At 45.2% G+C, this 24,043-nt stretch overlaps 1 protein-coding gene across 1 annotated transcript in view; it reads right to left on the bottom strand.

The window, feature by feature from the left end:
- LOC138259670 (pleckstrin homology domain-containing family B member 1-like) overlaps positions 1-19,461 on the bottom strand; it is a 276,644-nt gene extending 257,183 nt beyond the window's left edge. Inside the window, exon 1 of the mRNA XM_069207543.1 lies at positions 19,386-19,461. Coding sequence (XP_069063644.1) covers positions 19,386-19,428 — 43 coding nt within the window. The 5' untranslated portion in view covers positions 19,429-19,461. The remainder of the gene's footprint in view (positions 1-19,385) is intronic.
- Positions 19,462-24,043: the final 4,582 nt, after the last annotated feature.

Genomic DNA, 24,043 nt, shown 5'->3' with positions numbered 1-24,043 from the left:
CACTAGCGCACCATTGGGTGCTGTTGTACTCTGGGGCATTTTGGGTCCCTCTCACATGACCCACTTGGTAACATGCATAACAGTTATGTGGGGGTCCCCCGCCACTGGCTTCCCTTTGGAGACCCATGGCTTCACCTCACTGGGGGGTTAGGAATCTTTACCCTGGGAATCAGTTTGGGGCCCTTTAGAGAACTCCCCCTGTTTACTCTTACCCCCCCTTTCTTCTGAGAGGGACCCTGCCCACCCTTGGTGTGGTCTCCCCATATCTCTTTTGGACCCTGGTGCTCTCCCAGCGGTCCGCTTCCTGCGCAGGCTTCCTGGGATCAGTCAGTTTGCTGTCAATCAGGTGCTGGTGCAGCTCTGGAAAACATAAACTGTACAAGTGCTCTTAAGCAATTAAATTGTAAAGCCCCTCATACGTGTTTACCTTACTGCCCTTCACCCAACCATCCAGTGACCTGCAAAAAGAATCAACACATTCCAACCATGTTTGGGATTCCTTTCTCTTGTAGGATCTAAACTTCTCCTTGTACTGCTCAGGGGTGAGACCTCTATCAGATACCACCTCCTTGGGGAACCCCATGCGGGTAAAAACCCCCATCAAGGCACGTCCCACCACGGGGGCAGTGACCGTCCTTAGAGGAATGGCTTCTGGGTACCGCGTGGCATGGTCCACCAAGACCAGGATGAACCTGTTGCCCATGGCTGTCTTGGGATCCAGAGGCCCCACAATGTCAATTCCTACCCTTTCAAAGGGAGTACTGACTACAGGTAAAGGTTGGAGGGGAGCTTTGCATTTCCCCCCCACTCTTGCCACTTACCTGACAAGTCTGACAAGACCTACAATAAGCAGCTGACTGCTTGTGCATCAAGGGCCAGTAAAAGTGGGAGACAAGCCTCTTATAGGTCTTGTCCTGCCCTAGATGTCCTGCCAAAGGCACATCATGAGCCAAACCCAGTAGGAAGGCCCTGAAGCACTGGGGTACCACCAGCATACGAGCTGACCCAGGCTCAGGAACCTTAGGCTCACTGTACAGGAGGCCATCCTCCCAATAAATCAGGTGAGTACCTGGCGCCTCGCCAGCCACCTGGGCTGCAGCCTGCTGCCGCAGCCCCTCAAGAGTAGGGCACTCCTTCTGCGCTGTGCAGAATGCTTCCCTGGTGGGTCCCCCTTCCTGCTGCCACTGCGACAGCTCAGTGATCTCCCCCAGTTCAGCCACCTGTTCCCTTGTAGGCTCCGGGGCATCACCCTCAGGCTCCGCCTCCTCCCGGACCGTGGGAACCTCGGGGGCCGGTTTCCCGCGCCCCCTGCCCTTCCTCTTCTTGGCGGTCCCCTGGGCCACTGTTTCAGGCTCCAGGGGCTCTTGACTACCCTGATTGGCTGCCATAGACTGGGTGGATACACATACCCACCCAGGCAGACCCAACATCTCCAAGTGAGACCTGTGTTCCACCTCCTTCCAAGGGGAATCCTCCAGGTCGTTACCTAGCAAACAATCAACAGGCATGGTTGGACTCACAGCTACTTTCCGGGAACCTGAGACCCCCCCACATTCAAAGGGAACCTGCGCCACTCTGCAGAGGTGCTCAGAGTTGTCTACCGCAACTTCTTGGTGAAGTACCCGGGGATCAATCTGCTCTTCAGACACCAGGTGACTCCTCACTGTAGTCACACTGGCTCCTGTGTCTCTCAGAGCCTCCACCCTCTGTCCATTGATGGTCACCCATTGCCTGTACTTCTTAGTGTTATCAGGCACTAGGTTTCTCTGGACCATCTCACTGTCCCCTAGTGAGACAAGGGTCATTTCTGCTGGTTCCCACCCACCTGAAACCAACTCCTCCCCAAGCGCTACACTGGCCAAACCCTGGGACGGTGCACCAGTGGGTGCCGGTGTACTTTTGGGGCATTTCGGGTCCCCCCTCACATGACCCACCTGGTCACATGCATAGCACTTACGTGGGGGACAACCTGCCACTGGCTTCCCTTTGGACAACCATGGCTTCTTTTCACTGGGGGGTTGGGAATCCTTACCCTGGGAATCAGTTTGGGGCCCTTTAGAGAACTCCCCCTGTTTGCCCTTACCCCCCCCCCTTTCTTCTGAGAGGGACCCTGCCCACCCTTGGCGCGGTCTCCCCCATACCTCTTTTGGACCCTGGTGCTCAACCAGCGGTCCGCTTCCTGCGCAAGCTTCCTGGGGTCAGTCAGCTTGCTGTCAATGAGGTGCTGGCGCAGCTCTGGAAAACATAAACTGTACAAGTGCTCCCAAGCAATTAAATTGTAAAGCCCCTCATACGTTTTTACCTTACTGCCCTTCACCCAACCATCCAGTGACCTGCAAAAAGAATCAACACATTCCAACCATGTGTGGGATTCCTTCATCTTATAGGACCTATACTTATCCTCATACTGCTCAGGGGTGAGACCATATCTTGTGAGTAGGGCATCCTTCATGATAGTGTAGTTGAGATTCTGAGCATCCCCTAAGGCTGTCAGTTTATCTCTCCCCTCTACCTCAAAGTGCTTCCACAGACCCGCCCTCCAATGAGCTTCAGGGACCAGATTCATGTGGAGAGCAGACTCATACCCTAGAACCACAAGTATATGTCATCCTCCCTTTTGTAATCCTTCACAAGATCTTTAGGAATGTGTACCCTCCTCTCAGGCTGCACTGTGATGTGGCTGCCACCACCCCTACCAGACTGGCCCCTCTGATCCAGCTCCCTCAATCTGAGCTCATGAGCCAACAACAGCTTTTTCTCCTCTATGGCCATCCTAATTTTTTCCAACTCCCTCTGGTGCTCCCTCTCTGCCTGTCTGTCCTGCAATTCTTCAGGGGTCAGACCCTTAGATGAGACACTGCTACCTGCCCTGGAGACCCTCTCATTGGACATAACAGGCCCACCCACAATACCATTGTGTAAGGAATGCTCTTCTCCTCCTGATCCTCCGTGTGCCCTTCAGTGCTCTTGTCTATCACCCAGGCCCTCAGCACCTTTTGCAGCTCCTCCTTCTTGATGAGCTCTTAATGGGACAGTCAAAACGTTTACAGAACTGCTTCAACTGAGCTTTCGTATGGCTCTCTAATTTCTCTAGGTCAAAAGCAGCTCCAACTGATGCATCTCCAGATTGGGACATGATGAAAAGTCAACAAAAGTGCAAAGTTCCAAAAGGCACAAAACAAATTCCCAATGAAGTTCAGAAGTCAATCAAAGATTACCACAAAAATTGATGTAGGGAAAAATCCAAACAAAAGAGAAAAAACAAGAATCACAAGACTAGTAGTATGTGGCCACGTAGTGGTCTGAACTCAAAACAGTGGTGTACACTTAATCACTGTATGTCAAGTACAAATACAAGTCCAATCCCAACCGCTGATCACCAATGTTAGAAATGGGGTCTTTGGTCGGCAGTCAGGTTACCCCCTGTCAAAGCAAGGACCCTCACTCTAGACAGGGTAAAAGAGAATCACCCTCAGCTAACCCCTGCTTACCCCCTTGGTAGCTTGGCATGAGCAGTAGGCTTAACTTCGGAGTGCTAGGTGTAAAGTATTTGTACCAACACACACAGTAACATAATGAAACAACTACAAAATGACACAAAACAGGTTTGAAAAATAGAAAATATGTATCTAAACAAAACAAGACCAAAATGACAAAAATCCACAATACACAAGTCAAGTTATCAATAAAAATGCAAAAAGAGTCTTCATGTAATTTTAAACACGTTAACGCTGCTAGCGTGAAAATGTACCTTAGGTGCCTCAAAAATAACCCTGCACGGGCGAGTGTGAGTCAAAAAGGGCTTGCGATGCATCAATATCACTCACGAGTGAGACCTTGCGTCATTTCTCCTTCAGTCGGGTCGGCGTGCTTCATTTATTCTCTCCGCAGGAAAGCGATGCGTCAATCCGGTCAGCACTCTTGGGTCCGGGCAGGCCTTGCGTCATTTTTACATGCCCAGTGGTGTTTGCGTTGGAAATCCAGCCACACGATGATCCGAAAACCATGCAGCGCAGGTTGCTATCTCACCAGTATCCGTCAGCGATGCTGCATGTCGTTTCTCCAGCTGGGTGCGTCGATCTTCCAGTCACGCTGCAGGTGAGTGTTGATTTTCAGCCATGAAGCCGGCGGCACGTCGATTTTTCAGCTGGGGATCGGAGTTGCGTCGATCTTTTTCCCGCACGGTGGCCGGTGCAAGGATTTCTCACTCTTGGACTGCCAGCTTCTCCTTTCAGGGTCCCAGGAACTGGATGGGCACCACTTGGCAGCGTAGGAGTCTCAGCAGAGGCTCCAGGTGCCGGCAGAGAGAAGTCTTTACTGTTCCTGAGACTTCAAACAACAGGAGGCAAGCTCTAAATCAAGCCATTGGAGAGTTCTTCACAAGAAGGAAGGCAACACAAAGTCCAGTCTTTGACCTCTAGCACAGGTAGCAGAAGCAGCAACTGCAAGATAGCTCCACAAAGCACAGTCACAGGCTGGGCAGCTCTTCAGCTCTTCTCTAGGCAGAGGTTCCTCTTGATTTCCAGAAGTGCTCTGAAGTCTGTGTTTTTGGGTGCCCTTCTTATACCCATTTTCCCCTTTGAAGTAGGCCTACGTCAAAGAAAGGTCTCTCTTGTTTGTGAAATCCTGCCTTGCCCAGGCCAGGCCCCAGACACACACTAGAGGGTTGGAGACTGCATAGTGTGAGGGCAGACACAGCCCTTTCAGGTGAGAGTCACCACTCCTCCCCTCCCTCTTAGCACAGATGGCTCATCAGGAAATGTAGACTACACCCCAGCTCCCTTTGTGTCACTGTCTAGTGAGAGGTGCAACCAGCCCAACTGTCAAACTGGCCCAGACAGGGAATCCACGAACAGGCAGAGTCACAGAAATGGTTTAAGCAAGAAAATGCCCACTTTCTAAAAGTGGCATTTTCAAACACACAATCTCAAAATCAACTTTACTAAAAGATGTATTTTTAAATTGTGAGCTCAGAGACCCCAACCTCCACATATCTATCCTCTCCCAAAGGGAATCTACACTTTAATCATATTTAAAGGTAGCCCCTATGTTAACCTATGTGATGGACAGGCCTTGCAACAGTGAAAAACAAATTTAGCTTTATTTTACTGTCAGGACATATAAAACATATTAATATATGTCCTACCTTAACCATATACTGCACCCTGCCCTTGGGGCTTCCTAGGGCCTACCTTAGGGGTGTCTTATATGTATGAAAAGGGAAGGTTTAGGCCTGGCAAGTGGGTACACTTGCCAAGTCGATTTTACAGTTAAAAACTGCACAAACAGACACTGCAGTGGCAGGTTTGAGACATGATTACAGAGCTACTTAGGTGGGTGGCACAACCAGTGCTGCAGGCTCACTAGTAGCATTTGATTCACAGGCCCTGGGTACCTCTAGGGCACTTTACTAGTGACTTACTAGTAAATAAAATATGCCTATCATGGATAAACCAATTACATACACATTTTGTATAGGAGCACTTGGTACTTTAGCACTGGTTAGCAGTGGTAAAGTGCCCAGAGTACCAAAAACAGCAAAAACAGGGTCCAGCACACATCAACAACCTGGGAAACAGAGGCAAAAAGTTAAGGGAGACCACGGCAAGGATGAAAAGTCTAGCACGCCAAATAACAAAAAGCATAATCTGTGTACTGAAAGCTACCTTGCAGCCAAATTTGGTATAAATCTTTCCAGCAGTTTGAGCTGAATTCATGTTTAAAACTCCTTTGGGAATTAACATGGGAAATACATGTTTTTTACTCCCCCTTTAACTCGTCCCACCCTTGACGATGACCCTCAAACATCCCATGCACTACAACAATCACTGGCAGACTGTTTTTGGAACATTTCATGAAGATTCGTCAAACGGTGCCAAAGATATAGGCATGTCAAAAATGCTTTTTCGATGGAAACATGGTCCTAACTATAATTAACTACTGGTGACCACCAGTAGATAATACACACACACATGTAGATAGATATATATACATATATATACATATTGAGGATTGAAAATCATAAAAAGGAAGTACAAGTCAAAAAACCTAAAGAATCCACCCTGGATAAGATTGATTATGAAACTGGAAGAATTTACACCTTGGCTAAGAATTTTGACACCCTCTATAAGAGACACACCATTGATAAAGTTTTGGAGAAGGAAGTGCCACAATCTAGCCTGGACAGCTTGGGGGCACGTTTGGGTGATGAGAACCACATGAGGGAGCGAGGGTCAAAACCTGATTTTCTAGGAGAATTGCAACTCCTTCAAATGCAGACAAAGAAAACGGGCAGAAGGTAACAGGACGAGGTAGTCCAAAGCACAAGCATAGCATAAGAACCAAAAGGAAGGGGAAGAGGAAGGAGCAGGAGAAGAAACAAAAAGGACTTATAGCTATGGATGAGAATGTTGTCATAAATCTGTTCACTAAGAGATTGGAGAAACATCACTCGGATCTGCTGAATAAAGGTCTGACATTTCTCCCCATTAACAGGATAGGTTTACCAAATGCTAGAATTAGCCTATGTATATTCATTTTGCCGGAAACTTAAACTGAAGTAGTATTTTGAATTTAGACTAAACAATTTGAGGTATGTCTCTAACTTAACCACAGATATCAACAATCACAATGAATGAAGTGAAAAATCTCCGAACATTAGTGAGCTTAGAACAAGAGTCAATTGGTAGCTCTGCAACCTCAGGGTGGATGATTTATCAGTAGGAGCCATATGTGACCTAGCTGGACTCAATACTGACTGTGCCCTAAAGAGTGGATGCAGACCTTATCCACCACTCTGCCCACAATTGTCCCCAGGAAATAAAAAATATATATTTCAGGAGATAATGGTGGAAGAATTATGAGAACTCCTGTGAATGAAGGAAATGCCTTTGAACAACCTAAGAGCAGGCACAAGGCTAAAAGGAGGAAAGAGGATTGGAGAGTCTTGAAAGAGTTTCAAAAAGATTCCAAGATCATTATCAAGCCCTCCGACAAAGGAGTCAATGTCGTTGTGATGGATCGCACTAGTTATATCAAAGAAGTGATGAGACAGCTCAGGGATAAGAATAATTATAAATTGTTGAGTGAAAACCCCACAGAAGATTATGCCACAGAATATCATTCAAAGTTGCAAGTGTGGCATGAACAATGCTTGATTGATAATAATGAATATCTTTACTTAAGAATAGGGGTGGGCGGTGAGCTCCGCTCTGCTGGCAGAGCTAAAGGAGTTTTTGGCACTCCGTGCTCTGCTTGGAGCATGGAGTTTGTCTAAAACCTCTGCTAGCCTTGCCAGCGTAGCAAAGCTCACCATGTGTGCACTGCAGCCCAGTTGTGGGCCACACAGCACGTGGAGACAATCTGCGCTTGCGCTGTGTGGGCCCTAACTGGGCTGCAGTGTACACTCACTCGACATTGGCAATGGAGCTGCTCGCCGGTGGCCCAGCAGGTCCAGATCCAGGGCCAGGCCCCTCTCTGCCAGCAGCCTGGGCTGGGAGGAGGAGGAGGAGGAGGAGACAGAGAACCAGGCCACTGGCAATTAGGACCCACTGGGAACAAGGACTGAGGTAAGTCCTCGTTTTATTATTTCTATGTGCACACTGGTGCACAAAAGACCTGAATGTTTCAGGCCTCTTGTGCACCGGCCTGCCTAGGCCTCTTTTGTACCCGTCTGCCCCATGTGCAGTCAGTGCACATGGGGCAGGCCGGTGCAGAAGAGGCCTGAAATGGCAGCTTTTGCTGCCTATGGCCCTGTCCTGAATGCACCCGAACTCGGAAGCACTAAGCAGGGTCGGGCCTAACCAGGCCCGACACTGCTTAGCGCTTATGAGATCGGGTGCATTCAGGGTGCCACTCCACAGCTCATGGAACTCTGCCTCTGTGGAATTCCATGGAGTTTTTAATCAACTCTGCGGAATTCAGCAGAGTGGAACTCCGTGAGCTCTACCCACCCCTACTTAAGTAATGACCATCCTGTGACACCGACAACATATTTCCTACCTAAAGTTCATGAAAATGCAAACAATCCACCAGTCAAGCCTATCGTCAGTGCAATTAGTTCATTGTTGGAGAACTTGTCAAGATTTATGGATATTTTTCTCTATACACATACACCAACAATACCGTCACACATTAGCGACTCAATGGATTTCCTGAATCGTATCAATAATATTCCCTGGAAAGTCAGATACCTTATGACAAAGGTTGATGTTGTCTCACTATATACTTGAATTGAACATACCCATGGCATGGAGCCATGCCGGCACTACTTGAGATCTCGCTTTCTCTTTGACCATAAAGAAATGTTATTAGAAATGTTGTTCTTTTGCCTGACACATAACAACTTTGTGTTTGATCAGAATCATTATTTGCAATTACTTGGGACATCAATGGGGACATCTTTTGTGCCCACATATGCACGTTTGACAATGGGTTATTGGGAGGCGGAGACGATCTGTGTTGAAAAGAACAATGAAGCTCTGAAGCATGTCGTACTATAGGTATGATTCATTGATTATTTGTTTATTTTATGGGAAGCAAATGAAAGAGACCTAACAGACTTCATCGAGACTTAGGAAAATAATTGCCAGGGATTGAAATTCACATATGAAATCAGTGCAACCAGTATCACATACTTATAACAGTGTATATCGAACTGGAAAAGGTTTGCACATGTATCCATAGAAACCAACCAGTTGTAAAAACTTGTTGCATGCAAAGAGTGGCCATTCACAGGCTCTAAAATGGAGCATCCCATATGGCGAAGTTCCTTAAGCCAGAAGAAACTGTTCAGAGGAGAGTCAATTTAAGTGTGAGGCCCAGGGAATGAGTGAGAGGCTACCCTAGCAGTGTCTTGGAGGATGCTCTCAGAAGGGCCTCATCATGAAAGAGAAGACATATTAATTTTGAAACAGAAAGTACTGAGTGAAATGGAGGAGTCATCTCTCTGGTACATAACTGAGTACAATCACTCGAGTGCCCTTGTGAAGAAAAGTCTGCAGAAAAGCTGGGGAATATTGAGACTAGATGAAACCTTGAAAATGGTATTATAAGAACAACCAAGGGTTACCTACAGCAGAACAGCCTCATTAGGAGACTACTTAGTACATTGCTGTATGCAGAAGATTCCTAACACTGAACTGAACTGGCTGGTGAGTCATCAAAAAGGCTTTTGGAAGTGTAAAAAATGTAAAGCCTGTGTCTATAGATGGAATACCTGAAAGTTTAAATCTATGACCGGAAGAATATTTGCCATTAAGAGCATTATCATTTGTGAGACACCATGTATAGTATATGTCTTGGATTGTGGCAAAAGGTACATTGGGAGCACTGTTAACAAATTGAAACTCCAAATCCTATAGCACACCCAGGCTATACAGAATAAGGATATGACATATGCCATGGCTATACAAATATGGGAGGACTATGGGGGGAAACAAGACGGTGTTACTTTGAAATTCATCATACTATGAAAGTACCAAGAAGGAGAGATCGAGTGCTAGCCCTCAGCAAGTCGTAGTCCAGGTGGATCATTCTGATGGGAACTGGAATACCGCAGAGGCTTAAATGCTGATGTGGAGCTTCATGTTTTCCAGTGATGAAGTATTGACTTACTTATTTAGGAGTATGAGGCTATAATTAACAAAAGATAAATTGTGTATTGGTTATGATATTTTATAAGAATATGTGTAGGATATAATTAATCTTTGAAGTGAATAGAAGTTGTCAATGAATGTCTGATTAAATATAGTCGAAAATGTTGTTTAATAGGAACAAGATAGAAAGTCTTTTTTCAAGCCCTAGTCAAGCATTAGGATATTGGGAGGTGTTTTTTTGTTAAGGACAGGAATGAAGTTACAAAGTCAGAAAGGAACAAAATAAGTTGTATTGGCAGTACATTTTCTTTACATCTTGGCATTTTATATGTGAAATGTGGAATTAGGTCATTGGTGAGAATCAGGCTAGTAGATTAAAGTTGAAACAATTTACTATGAGAGTGGTGAGGGGAATGACCAGGAATATTTACATCTTGAAGAAGTCACTGGGGGTACTGTGACCTGATAATCATGAGCTAATAACTGTCTTTAATTGAATTATGCTTTAAGAAGCAGGAAGATACCTACTGCTGTTAACATTATTTGCCGAAGAATACTTGCTGAAAAAGTCATTGATTATCACATCTTTTTTAGTGGAAAGGATCAGGAATATCTATACTGTGAAGAAATCAATGGGGATATTGTCACTGGATTAATTGAGAGTAAATGAGTGATCTCAATAGGACTTAGGCAAAAAAATAGGTACTAAACCTTGAAAGATGTAGGAAGACACTGACTATTGATTTTACCCATGCTGTCTTTCGTACTGGCTCATTGATTAATATAAAAAAATTGTTTAGCTTATTTTGTGATAATATTTTTAAATTCTGATGCTCAAATTGTATTATCAACCAATGAACAGACTAATGTAAAAGAATAATGAAATTGTGTTTTCAGTATAAAGTAAATCTGTTTCAACTAAAACAGGAGGGTCATTTGACCTCTTTTAGAATCACCTTCACAAATGCACATGGTGGTCAGTAGAAGTCTTGTGTGCCGAAACGCGTCACCACGTCTGTGAACACTTGCACTGTTTAAGATTCAAATTAAATTATAAAACATGTATTCTTCACAGATATAGTGGATGTGCCTCTTTTTTCTCTCTCCGAAGCTGCTTTGAGAAACAATACGTGGTGTGAGGCTGAATTGCGAGGGTGAGTGTCAAGGCAGGAGGAGGAGAGTGAACTTTTGCACATATACATATGTATGTATGTTTATAAGTATGTGCGAGTGTGTGATATATATATATATATAATTATATATACATATATATATATATATATATATATATATATATATATTCAATTATCAAGAGTCATATATGTAGTTCTCTAAACAGTAAGAATATACTTGCAAATATTTACCTTGATGGTTTTATGGTAGTCACTATTATGGCTATTATATTTTTATAGGACAATATTTGTGTATGCAATATTCTGACATATGACTGTAATACCCATTAGACAAAAACTTGCCAATTTCAACAGTAATTCACCTTTCTCAAGCAGTATATGCTTGACAGAATGGTGACACGCTTGTGTGTTTAAAATAGGGCCAAAGCTATATATTGGGAAAGTACTGCCAACTCAGCACCCTTTAAAGCCCCACCAAGGACCTGTTTCGCTCTCTGCTGGGCCCGGAGGAGACTCAGGAGATAGTCCTGGATAGAGTTCACCGCGTGTCCTTAAAGAAAAGATCCTACAGTGGGCTCGCAATCTTCAGCAGGTACTTTTTAGAGGACATGAGCTCCAATTATTCCATGACCTCTCTGTGCGGACCTTGCAGAGGCGGAGAGAATTCAGACCTATCACGGAGCACTTGCGGGCGCATGATATGTCTTACTCCTGGGGCCATCCGTTTCCCTTGGTCTTCCGTTGGGAGGAACAGCTCTGGCAGGTGAGATCCGTTTCTGAAGCAAATCGGATCCTGGGCTTGGAGGAGATCTGCCAGGAAGCGAGCGAGAAGGCGACCTTGCCTGTTGGGAGCCCTCCGCGCTGGCGGCGGAAGGAGAAAAGAAGGAAGCTGCAGCACCCTACGGCCTCGGAGCTGAGGTCGGAGAGGGAATCCGTTCTGAATTGTGTTGCCACCGGAACTTCAGCCTAGAGGAGAGGGGGCAGGGGAGGCCCGAATTGCAGATGGCCTTGATGTTAACGGCATACCAGCCGCTAAAGAGGGTCGGGCGGCGGGGGTGACGGACCTGGTTTACCAAACATGAACGGATCCACTGCCCTGTGGGGACTTTTCATCGTGAAGATGGATGTGCGAGGACTTCCTGGTTGTGAGCAGCTGTTGTGCGTATTGGTTGAATGTTGTTGGGTTTCCCTGCGACGCTGGCTTTTGTGTGGAGCTATCCTCAGGCCTTGGTGTTTGAGCTTGTGGATAATCTGGCATCGGGGGAGTTCTCCCTGTGAGGTCTCTTTCTTCTTGCATACTGCCCTCATTTTAGAGTATGATTATTAAATGTACAAGCTTGAATGTCCGTGGGCTCAATAATCCTACGAAGCGTTTAGCCATTTTGTCCGCCTTAGAGAGGTCGGGGAGTCACATATGCCTGCTGCAGGAGACACATCTCATCCCAAAAGACACTTATCGTAGGCGCTCCAAGTGGTTCCCCAGGCAGTTCTGGTCCTCGGCATCATTGAAGCACGCAGGGGTTGCGATACTATTAGCGCGCTCATTCCCTGGGGAAGTGGTAACAAAACTGCATGAGGTGCAAGGTAGGCTTCTAGCCATGGGAATGAGACTGGGTTTTTTTTCCTTCACTATTGCCTCTTTGTATGCGCCTAATTCCCAGCAGGAAGTCTTCCTACAACAGGCTTTGACCCCGCTGCTGCAGTCTCCGGATGGTGCCATCCTGATGGGGGGCGTTTTTAACCCAGTGATGGATGGTGATTTGGATCATTCAGGTCACTGGTATGGAAAGACAGGGTCAATGACAGTTGCGGGTCGCCAGCGGCTGAGTGAGTGTGGCCTGGAGGATGTGTGGAGGAGGGCGCACCCCACGTTAAGGGACTATTCCTTTTACTCAGCAGCGACTAAGACATGCGCTAGGCTTGACCTTTTCTTGGCCTCGCATTAGTTTCTCCCCCGGGTTAGGGAGTCAGTGATTGAGCCCCGAGCACTATCGGACCACGCCCCGGTTACAATTGAGGTTGTCATGAGTATGGAACGCGTGGGCACATCGGGGTGGCGATTTAGGGACTTAATGCTTCAGAATGGTGCAACAGTAGAGGCGATTCGTAGTGCAATAATAGACTACCTTAGCTTTAACGATGATGGGACCACTTGCTTGGCGACGCTGTGGGAGGCACTGACGGCTGTAGTGAGGGGTGAGGTGATGTCGCTGTCCGCTAGGTATAATAAAGCTAGGAGACTGCTTAGAGAGGACCTAGAACAGAGAGTGATGGTATTGGAGCGTTCACATAAGCATACCGGGACACCGAGAGTATGGCAAGAGCTTGAGAAAGTAAGGAAGCAGCTGAGGAGGTTGGACTGGGACAGGGCAGAGTACGCAGTAGTGCGCCTTAAGCATAAGTATTATATAGGAAGTAATAGATGTGGGAAGCTATTGGCACATGGGTTGCGAGCGCAGCATGCGGCATCAATGATAAAAATGGTTCGCTCTCCTTTGGGAGTGGAAGCGCGCACGAGGGACCAAATTGCAGAGGCGTTTGCAGAATTCTATTGGGGACTGTATGGGGCTGAGGAACCCGGCAATGCAACTCCGGAGGACTTCCTAGAGGGTATAGCAACTACTTCCTTGACCGAGAGAGAGGCGACTTCGTTAGATCAACCTATAAGGGCAGAAGAGGTCATATCAGCAATTGCACGCTTGCAGGTCGGGATGTCACCTGGCCCGATGGTTTTTCCGCACTTTTTTATAACACCTTCTGCATGGAACTTGTACCTATATTAGTGCAACTCTTCAATTCCTTTCGACAGACGGGGGCTCTCACGGCCAGCATGTTGGATGCCACTATAGTGGTTATTCCGAAGCCAGGGAAGGATCCCGAGGAGTGCGCCTCATACAAGCCGATCTCCCTCTTGAATATTGATGCCAAATTGTTCACTGGCATACTGGCACACATCTCAACTATTATATGCCGGGCCTTGTTGATCCCTACCAAGCAGGATTGATACCGCATAGGCAGTGTAGTGATAATACCAAGCGTTTGCTTCACCTATTGGATAAAACTGATCGCTCACGCAGGGAGGCGCTCTTCCTTTCTATCGATGCCGAAAAGGCGTTTGACAGGGTTCATTGGCCATACCTGTTCAGGGTGCTTTAGCACTTTGGGCTGGGCCCGGGTTTTATGGCATGGATCCGTTGTATCTATCAGGCGCCTCGGGCGGCAGTCCGGGTCAACGGGACGCACTCGTTGCCGTTCTCCATTCGAAGAGGGAACCGGCAGGGGTGCCCTCTTTGGCCCCTCTTGTTTGCGCTCTATATGGAGCCTATGGCGCAGCGGCTTCGTGACGACCCTCAGATCACGGGCGTGAAGTTTGGGGAGATGAGCACATCATTTCATTGTACGCGGATGATGTGATACTTACCCTTGCGGAACCCGCAGCCTCACTGCCTGTACTAATGGGGATACTTGAGGAATTTTAACGGGTCTCGGGATTCCGGATGAATATACTAAAGACGCAGGCCATGAGCAGGTTTATCAGTGCCGAGCATGAAAGAGATCTGAAGGCCCAATTCCACTTTATATGGTCTTCCTCGAGACTCCCGTACCTGGGGGTTTGAGCTAGGGTCCACTGCTGCCCGTACGGCGACGTTGAATTACACGAAACTGACTCGGGAGGTGCAGCGTGACCTAGAGACCTGGGGGAGACTTAAATTGTCTTGGTTGGGTAGGGTGGCGGCGGTGAAGACGACCATTCTACCATGCGTATTGTACGTGTTCCAGGCACTTCCGGTGGTGCCCCCGCCACGAATGATAACAACCCTTCAGTCAGCGGTTTTAAGATTCATTTGGGAGGGAAAGGCGACGCTGCTACCACGTCGGGTGTTGTATCGCCCTAAGCAGGAGGGAGGGTTAGCGGTCCCCTGCCTTCTACGATACTTTCAGGCAGCACAATTGTGTTTTCTATTAGAATGGAGTCACCCGTCTTCCGAGAAACACTGGTGCTTCATGGACCAAGCGGTGGCGGGCTCCCATATATGGAAGGAGCCCTGGCTCCGGCGCCGTCACAGAGCACGGGGGTTGTACACATCCCCGATCACAGAAGTGTCAATGAAGGTGTGGGATTCGGTGGCCAGCAGACTAGGCTTGACGACATTCCCGTCCCCAATGACCCCCCTGGGTGCGAACCCTGATTTCGGTCTGGGCCTGCAACTGGAGGCACTGCGCCGCTGGTATGACGGGACCTGCAAAAGGGTAGGATACCTGTTTGACGAGCAGGGGGTGATCCCCTTTGATCAAATTAGGGAGACATATGGCTTAACCGAGGCGGACAGGATGATGTATTATCAAATACGACACTGGGCCATGTTGCCAGCCAATAGACCATTAATAGATAGGCCGTTAACACCGTTTGAAAAATGGATTGTAGTGAAAAAGGACGATAAGTGGGTGATTTTGGAGCGTTATGGTCTCTTACGGGGGAGGCTTGCTCGCCTAAGACTAAGGGTCAGCAGAGGTGGGAAAGGGAACTGGAGAGGGAGCTCTCTGATGAGGAGTGGGAGGGCATCTTTTACAGGACACATCACATAGCTTACAATGCGGCAGGTACAGAGACAGCCTATAAAGTGGCCTCCTATCGGTACGACACCCCAACACGGAATCATGCTTGGGGTCCCACTAAGTCCAGCCTCTGTTGGAGGGGGTGCGGGGGTGGAGGGTCGCTTGTGCACTTACTATGGTATTGCCCTAAGCTTCATCGGTACTGGCAGAATATCTTAGACACTATTGATGAGGCGTTTGATACTCAGATCCCCAGATTTCCTGCGTACACTTTACTAGGCCTGCCTAATCCACTTACTTTCCCCGAGATCATTGAAAGGACGGCAGATGGCCTTGGCTTTAAATGCGGCACTACAGCTGCTATTAGCCATGTGGGGGACGGACAGGATCCCGACAGTAACATCATGGCTACATAAGCTGTGGTTTATCCTCGCTATGGAAAAGCTCACCTTGACTTCACAGCAGCGCAGTGGTGACTTTAAGGAACTCTGGCAACCATTCTTACAAATACAGTCCGTGGAGTTCAAAGAATTGACATGCCCGGCCTACTTGAGGGTGCTGAAGTTGAACTGAGTGAATGGGAGCGAGTGTGCAGTGGAGACTTTTACGCAAGGCCTAGATCATAGTGGAACAAGGCCTGGGAGCGACTGATTGTTGTATGTCTTGCCAGTCGCGGGAAACAAATGTTGAAGTTGTGTTTAGGTTTTTGTTACTACATATGGAGCATTTCGCATATTACAGCAATTGTATTATTTAAATGCGCTGCATTTGTGATGTTTAGAACTGAAAATTGAAAATGACAATAAACAGATTTGATCCATAAAGCCCCACCAATATTTATCTTAGAAACATTCAGGTAAAGTTATTCACCCCTGATGCACAGAATGTTGCACCATACCTATTGTTTGTCTAGTGATGTCTGATGTCTGTCTGGGAAATAAATAACCCTTCTCTATGAAAAATTACAAAGTCCTTGGTCACTTCGATCTATAAACATATTATTTGTCAACATTTTGCTAAAAAACATCACCTGGCATAAAAACAAATAACAAACCAAAGAGAAGATCGCCGTAATCTATTTATTAGTTCAAAAAAACCACTACAATAAAAACACATAAAATACAGTAATTTAAAATTGAATAAGACGTCTGGTTCAGCTATTGGCTAGCATTAAGAGAGAATTATTATACTGCCTCCCTCCTCGTCTAAAGGATGTTTCTCTTTAAAAAAAACATGTTGTACAACTACACTCTCATCAGCTCGGTGGGCCAGTCACTTTCTTTATGCATGGCCTACTTGGCTGTTTGAGCTTGCCCGACTTTTTCCTCACAGAAGATTTACCGCTATAAACAAACACTTCCATGTTCCAGTCCAATTGTACTCAGATAAGATACTTTGTATTGGTTATTTCAAATATTTCGTTATCAACTACCATCTGGAAAAATCTTCTGCTCACATTGCACTGCTACTAGGAGGAATTGTAATTGAGAGCCTAATGCTTGATCCAAAGGCCCTTAAATATTTCAAATGTATAAGCGAGGTGAGCCTTATAGATAAGCAACCAAGCCCCCAAGCTCATTTAAATTGAATGGTTAGGAAGAGTTTTGCGCTTAAAAAACTCGATTAAGTAGTAATAAGATACTTCTGAGCTGATCCTTTATGGTGCACCTTACCAGACTCCCAGACGATGCCAGTTGATCCTGGTAGATATCTAGGGGAAGATTTATGGAAAGTGGTGCTGCACTTTCCCAGCGCCCCTTAGCACCCCATTACCGCCACCATATCTGCGCTGTATTTAAAATACGCCGCACTATGGCGCAGGGTAGAGGACAATAGCGTCATTTTTCATGACGCTATTGATGAACTATGCAGGAATAGGAGTAGCGGCAAAATATTGGTGCTACTCCTGCAGAGTACATAGGCCCTATTCTAAAGAATGGAAGCCCTCTTTTAATGCCTGCTCGTGAGCAGGTGTTAAAAGTGCCATAAAAAATGGTGCAAGGAAATCTCATAGATATCCTTATGACGTTTTTCCGTCTCCCCAAACAGGGGAATGCCCACTTTGCATGCATTATGCCTGGCACAGGCATAATGTAGTGCAAAGGCTTACAGAGTGGTGCAATGCATGCATTGTGTCACTGTAAACACGGTGTGGGGATTTCGGCCTTGTTAGGCCACATTAATGTAAAAAATAATGACGTTAATGTGGTACAAGGTGGCGCTAGGGCATTATAAATATGCCCCCTCGTCTGGTCTTCTGGTCTATAGATACTTAGGCATATGGAGTCATGTACTGTAAAGTGCCTTCTGCTTGAAGAACTTGTCTGAAATAGTTATACAGTACCCTTAATCTGAATTTTGTTTGTAATCCCTGTGCAGCACGCAGATGATACTCATTAATCCTAGTGAATACATAACAGGTTATACTGGTCTGTTAATCACAAAGCATAAATGAGCATAGGTAGTTAAATGCCTTTGTTTAAGAAACTTCATGAGATTATGAGATGCTTTTAAATTGATCTTCCTAGTTGCCCTCGTGAAGCTCGCTTTTGATACCTGTTGACCCTGATAGATGCATAGCTAGATCTACCCTTGCGCTACATTATACCTGCACTAGGTATAATGTATGCAAGGGGGGTTTACCCCCGTAGGGAGGCCGAAGAATAGTGACTATATGAGAACAGGTAACTCCTCTCTCAGAACTCATTTTCTCCTTTGATCACTTAATGGCTGCATCCTTGCCTTTGATCCTATAAAGAGCTCTTGCTGCCTTTAGGCTATGTTTGCAATATGCAAATAGTACATACACACATACTGCTAACAGTGCCCAGACCACGAAGTCATACTGGCCATTCTCATGGTTACAAACCTGGGGACCTGACGCTCCAGATTGACCCAACAAGCTGCAAATATGGCTTAACTGCAAGGCAGCTTCTTACCTTAAAGAATATTTAAAAAAGCTTGAAATTGCCCTACCTTTTTAAACAGGGTGATGATTAGCCGGCAAATTCATAGAGAGAGCCGAACGAGGGTCTGGCTTGTTTCTAAAATCAAAAGCACGTTCTAAGCCATTTAAAAACGTGCTTTTTTATTGAAAAATTGTAATGTAAAATGTGGAGACTCTTTCAAATTAAGGAAAAGTGTATTACTTAAACGCTTGTGTGTCACTTTAGCATATTATATCACTGTGTTGAAATCTATTAAAAATACCCCTGATGTTCTTACAACGCTGTCATAATTAAAGCTATGTGCACTATGTAAGGGGCTCTCAGAGCTGGCACGCAACCAACATCAGGAACAGTGAAGTAAAGAAATATGCCCAGGATCACAGAAGTTGGTCATGTAAAGAAATTTGTATTTGAGCCCAGATTTTCTGGTCCCTCAATGGGCAAGCCATCCACCAGATGTATTTCTCATTATTTACCCCATTTAACACCAAAGGGCAACGCTTTGTGTTCAAATACTCCATTAATTAAATCAGTATACTCAGATCGATGAATTCATGCATCACTTTAAATTATCTAACACAATATACATGCATATCAAATGTCTTTCTACAATAAATTACGTAGTTAAGCGTAAGATAAAACAGGAGACTAAATTAAAAACATTCCCTATCCCTGACTTCCCAACCATTGCGGATTTCTGGAGAGGGTCAGCTATAACTGAGTCGGGGAGATGTGAACTGGCAACTAGAGCTGCCACCCTTGAGACCCGACGACCCATGGTCAAATCCCAGCCTCAGAGCCAACTAAACAAAACACTGTGTGATTCTGGAAACATTGTGTCATCTCACTGTGGCTAAAATATTCACCTTGACTACCTAGATGTGCACGCTCAGGCCCTTATTTATACTTTTTTAGCGCCACTATTTGCGTCAAAAAGCGTCGCTAATGCGGCGCTAAAAAAGTATAACTATGGGCAGTGTCCTGACCCCTAACGTAATACACAGCGCTTTGTTGCTTCAGAGGTAGGTTTGCCCTACATAACTGAAAACAATCACATAAATTAACAAAACAAAAGGGATTTTGTTTGAAACTGCATTAAGAACGACGGGGCTTCATCTGAGATGCAACGATAAACCCACAGTCTTCCTCACCGTATTTCCTGAGGTACCCTCTGTGTATTCCTGCGGAGCTCATGCCGACCTGCGCCGTCCATCAGTGAGGAGGATGAAGTAACCGCTGCCAGAGCTGCAGGCGAGGGGTCACGAGCACTAGGAATTAATCTCTCAAAGGGAGAAATCACTCTGACGTTTATGGTGGCCGGTGAGAGTGGAGTCCGCCAGCTGGACCTGCACAGAGCCAGTGGATAATCCGCCTTCAGCCTTTAACTCTCCGTCTCTCTGATGCTTTCAAGCATGGCTTATACCGATTTTAAAGGCTGGCGGTTAAGGCTCACGAAAATAGAAAGCAGAGCTGTGTGAACCCACACGCATGTCCCGGTATGCACTTGCTGGCAAGCTTACAGCTATACCAGGCAACACTGTTCGAAGGAGTGTTCTATGCGCTGCATACCTTCAGTGAATTAAATCACAATTGAAAGAGTCCGGTTTCAATATTCAAACGGCATTGGAAAGTCGTCGGTAGTGCAAGGGATACCACACACTCGTTAACATAGTGCATTTATAAAAACTCTTTCTGTCAAACCCTGAGGCTGTACCGAAACAAACAATGAGATACTAACATTAACAAAGTAAAATGGCAGGCTACATTTGAATGGACAATGGTCAGCCTCGTTAGGTAACGATAGAGAAGTCAACTTAATTTTGTTTTGTGCTGTTGCCTTGTGCGCCGTAAGTGGCTAGGTTATGCTCAGACGTGGGTCCCTTGCTTGCTGTGCCACTGAATTCAAGCTAGCCTGGCTGATGAAGGGTGATACCCTGAAACGGACCCAGAATGATTGTTTCCTGTCCAGGGAGAACCTAACCTGACAGTTAGGGCTGGACTGTTACCATGGGGAACAGGGTCAAGGCTGATTTGCATATGGCTGGGTCCATACTGGGGTGATGTGGTGAGCAAAATATAAACCCAGATCTGTAGGTGAGTGTTTGAAAAGTTTCAACACACCGTCCATCATTTTATTTTGTTTTGTAATGTCCACTTATCTGCCATCAGGAAAATAGGAGCAGCAAATACTGCCCAGTTAATTCTCCCCACCCCTATCTTTCCGCCTCAGAACTAACATTTGCCCAAAACTGCTAAGCAGGGCCAGGCAAGGATCCAAAATCAGCCCTACTAAAAGTGTACAAACAAGCCCCAATATCTTCGTCATCTCTCGTTCTGGGTATTCTATCTTTCTACCCATTTATTCTCTCTTATCTTCCTCCACACTATGGGGGTTATTACAACTTTGGAGGAGGTGTTAATCCGTCCCAAAAGTGACGGTAAAGTGACGGATATACCACCAGCCGTATTACGAGTTCCATAGGATATAATGGACTCGTAATACGGCTGGTGGTATATCTGTCACTTTACAGTCACTTTTGGGACGGATTAACACCTCCTCCAAAGTTGTAATAACCCCCTATGTCTCTACGAAGGTCACACTGTGCCTGCTGCTATTTATTTATGTTTGTAGGATTTTATAGTGCAAACTCAGAGGAAAGGCATTTTAGTGTTGTGTGAGCTATGTATGACGGAACACTCTTGGCTCCTGAAGGACTCCGTAGAACTGTGACGTAAGTGTTGGAATGTTGTGAATTGAATGCAGGTTCAGAATGTTGAGTCTGTAGTTACACGCATACAAATAAAGATGTGTAATATACATCTCCATGTTTGCATACCTATTGGCGGGTATCTCAGCTGGGAAAGATGCTACAACTGGCGACGAGATAGGAAATGAGGAATATGAAGATTGACTGTGCTCTCTCAGAGAGTTTGCTGTGGTCCAAGTAAACAGCTCTTGTGTGCCACGTGTCTCCTTCAAAGTGCAGAGCTGACAATTGGTGTATGTGGAGTCAACGCGCAGCTCCAGCAGGTGTGAAGCATTTGAAGTTAAAGAAAGCTTCACTGAGACGCCTGCACATCATTGGCCAAGAACCTGATGGCAAGGCCATAAACAGAGGTACCACACTACTAGGCATCATAAAGCTATATAGTGTATGGAGTCATAACGCTAAAGGCGGATACAACCACGTTTTGAAAGAGCAGCAGATAATGAGAGCAAATTGCAAAATACAGCTGCATTTGGAAGTACGGCGAGGCACAGATCAACCAGGTATCAGACAATCCAAAGAGTCACCTAAAAGCAAAGTGATTCAGATACAAGAAATGATCATCTGCTTACCAGAACCAATTAAAGAGAGTCATCATACTGCAGCACTGGGAAGTGGCCAGAGGAAAAGTGCCCAGAGCTGTGTTTACAGAGCCGTCCATACCTGAAGAGGTGATCAGAAGAACAAAGGCGACCAAAAAAGAGGCCACATTTCCCAGTTATCAAAGATGACCCAGAGGCCAGTACATCAAAAGTCCTCAAAGTTGGTGTGCATAAAAAAGCTCACCAAGGCCGGAGAACGGAGTTGGAGAGAACTCTATTTTCAGTGTCAACCAATCCCGTAAACAGCTATAATGCTGCTGCTTTCCTGAAACCACAGCAACCATTCAACACCACCAAAAAGCAGAATATTGGCAATAGATGGACTGCTTGAAAAGAGAAATTTGATGATTTAATTGATGCACTCGAAGAAACAGATTACAAGATTACCAAATACCTCAAGAATCTTGCTAGGGAAGGTGTACAAGAAGTCATTAAAAAAATGCAGAGAACTGATGAAGTTCCATACAGTCAAATTAAAGAAGCCTTAAATCTCCAAGTTCAATTCAACGCCAAATGTATATTACAAAAGGTCAAATTTTCAGTCAGGAACAACAGAGAGTTGGTAAAATCATAGATGAGTTTTTTGAGAGACTGGATACACTCATCAAACACTGTAAGTTTAATGAATTTAAAGATGAGGAAGCAATATGTCTTTGAGTTATTGATGGATGCGTGTCAGATTCATTCAGATGAAGAATGCTGAGAGAAATTCTTAGTCAGGAGTGAGTTCTCATGGCTGACAGAGCTGAAGAGTGTATCGATCGATGAGCTGCTGATATGGAGGCCAGAGGTGCCCAAACAAAGTCTGTCATGAACATGAAAAGCAGGCAGAAGCACAGAGCTGAAGAACACAAGGTGATGTCTCCATGGAAAAAGAAGTTGTGTTGCAGGTATGGATTGTCATTTCCACATGAAGGTAAATGCTCCAACATTGGACAGATTTGCAAAGGCTGTTGGAAGGAGAACCATTGTGTAACAGTTTGCAAGACGAAGAAAAAAGTGTGTCACGGCGAGAAGACAAAATGGCTGCATGAACGTTCTAGAAGCGATATTCGAAGCACTCCCAAAATGCCAGGTGACAACACCAGCTGAGGCAAATCAACACTAAACGAAGTTGATCGTCATCTAAATCATCATCAAAAAGTTCTTCAGTATCAATATCAAGTGAAAGTGAAAAAGATGATTGTGTAATGTTGATGTTTGCCTCAGAACAATGTGTGCATGTTGGACTGGCTTCCTGTGCAGAAAAAAACCGGTCAAAGAAAAGATGGCATGAAAAAGCACCAAAATTATTCACACATTGTCCAAAAATTACACTGAAAATAAACAGTTGTTCAATACCTTTCAATATCAACAGTAGTGCATTGATAAACAATATGCCTAAACAGAAATATATTGTACTATTTCTATTACCGTGACTGACACCATAGAAAACTGAAGTATGTACAATGGGCTGCATCAACGCAGTTGAAAAGTGAAGGTTCATTCATAGTGACAATAAAACACAAGAACACAAATGAGAAAGCGCCCATTCTTGTGCTTAATGGTACAACGTCAAGTGCCTGTCTACTCAGTTTCAACACAGCTGCTGATATGGGACCGATCTCCCCGAACTAGAACGTGAATGCTCATAACAAAACAGTAAGTCAGCTCCCTTCTTTATTTCATGGGTTAGGAAAACTTAAAACTATGAAAGTATAATTGCTTATTAATGAGGATGTCCATCGTGTTGCACAAAGACAGAGAAGAATCACATTTCATTTACAAGAAGCTGTTGAAAAGGAACTTGAGTCAATACCTAAACATGATATCATTGAGTGTTCCACTGGTCCAACGCCATGGGTTTCTCCCATAGTGGTACCCATGAACGACAGTGAAGGAGCTGTATGCATCTGTGTGGATACGAGTCAAACGAACAGGGCAATTAAAAGAGAACGACATCCAGGTCCACACATTGCTGACTTGATAACAGAATTGAAAGGTGTGAAAGTCTTCTTTTGCCTTGATTTAAATAAAGGATCTCATTAGCTGGAGCTCAAGGAGAATTGCAGGTACATTACAGCCTTTTCTGCACATGTTGGTTTATTTCAAAGTAAAAGGCTGAATTTTAGTGTGTCATCAGCTGCAGAGACTTTTCAAGATGTCATTAGAAGTATCATACAGCCTGTCATTAATGTTTTTAACTATAGTGATGACACATTAGTCTTCGGAGCTACACAGAACGAGCACAATAAGGGTCTCAAGCAAGTGTGTCGTTTACTGGTTGATGCAGGTTTAACTTTAAATGCTTTGAAATTTGAATTCAATAAAACAAAGCTAATGTTCCTTGGACATATCTTTTCTGATGGGGATATGACACCTGATCCCACTAAATTGCAAGTATTGTCAACTGCAAGTCCCCATGCAAGATGTTTCCCTGTTACTTTCATTCTTTGGCAT

This window comes from Pleurodeles waltl, chromosome 9, assembly GCF_031143425.1.
Source record: "Pleurodeles waltl isolate 20211129_DDA chromosome 9, aPleWal1.hap1.20221129, whole genome shotgun sequence".
NCBI lineage: Eukaryota > Metazoa > Chordata > Amphibia > Caudata > Salamandridae > Pleurodeles > Pleurodeles waltl.
Note: the sequence above shows the minus strand (reverse complement) of the source record. Positions and strands in the feature narration are given on the sequence as shown.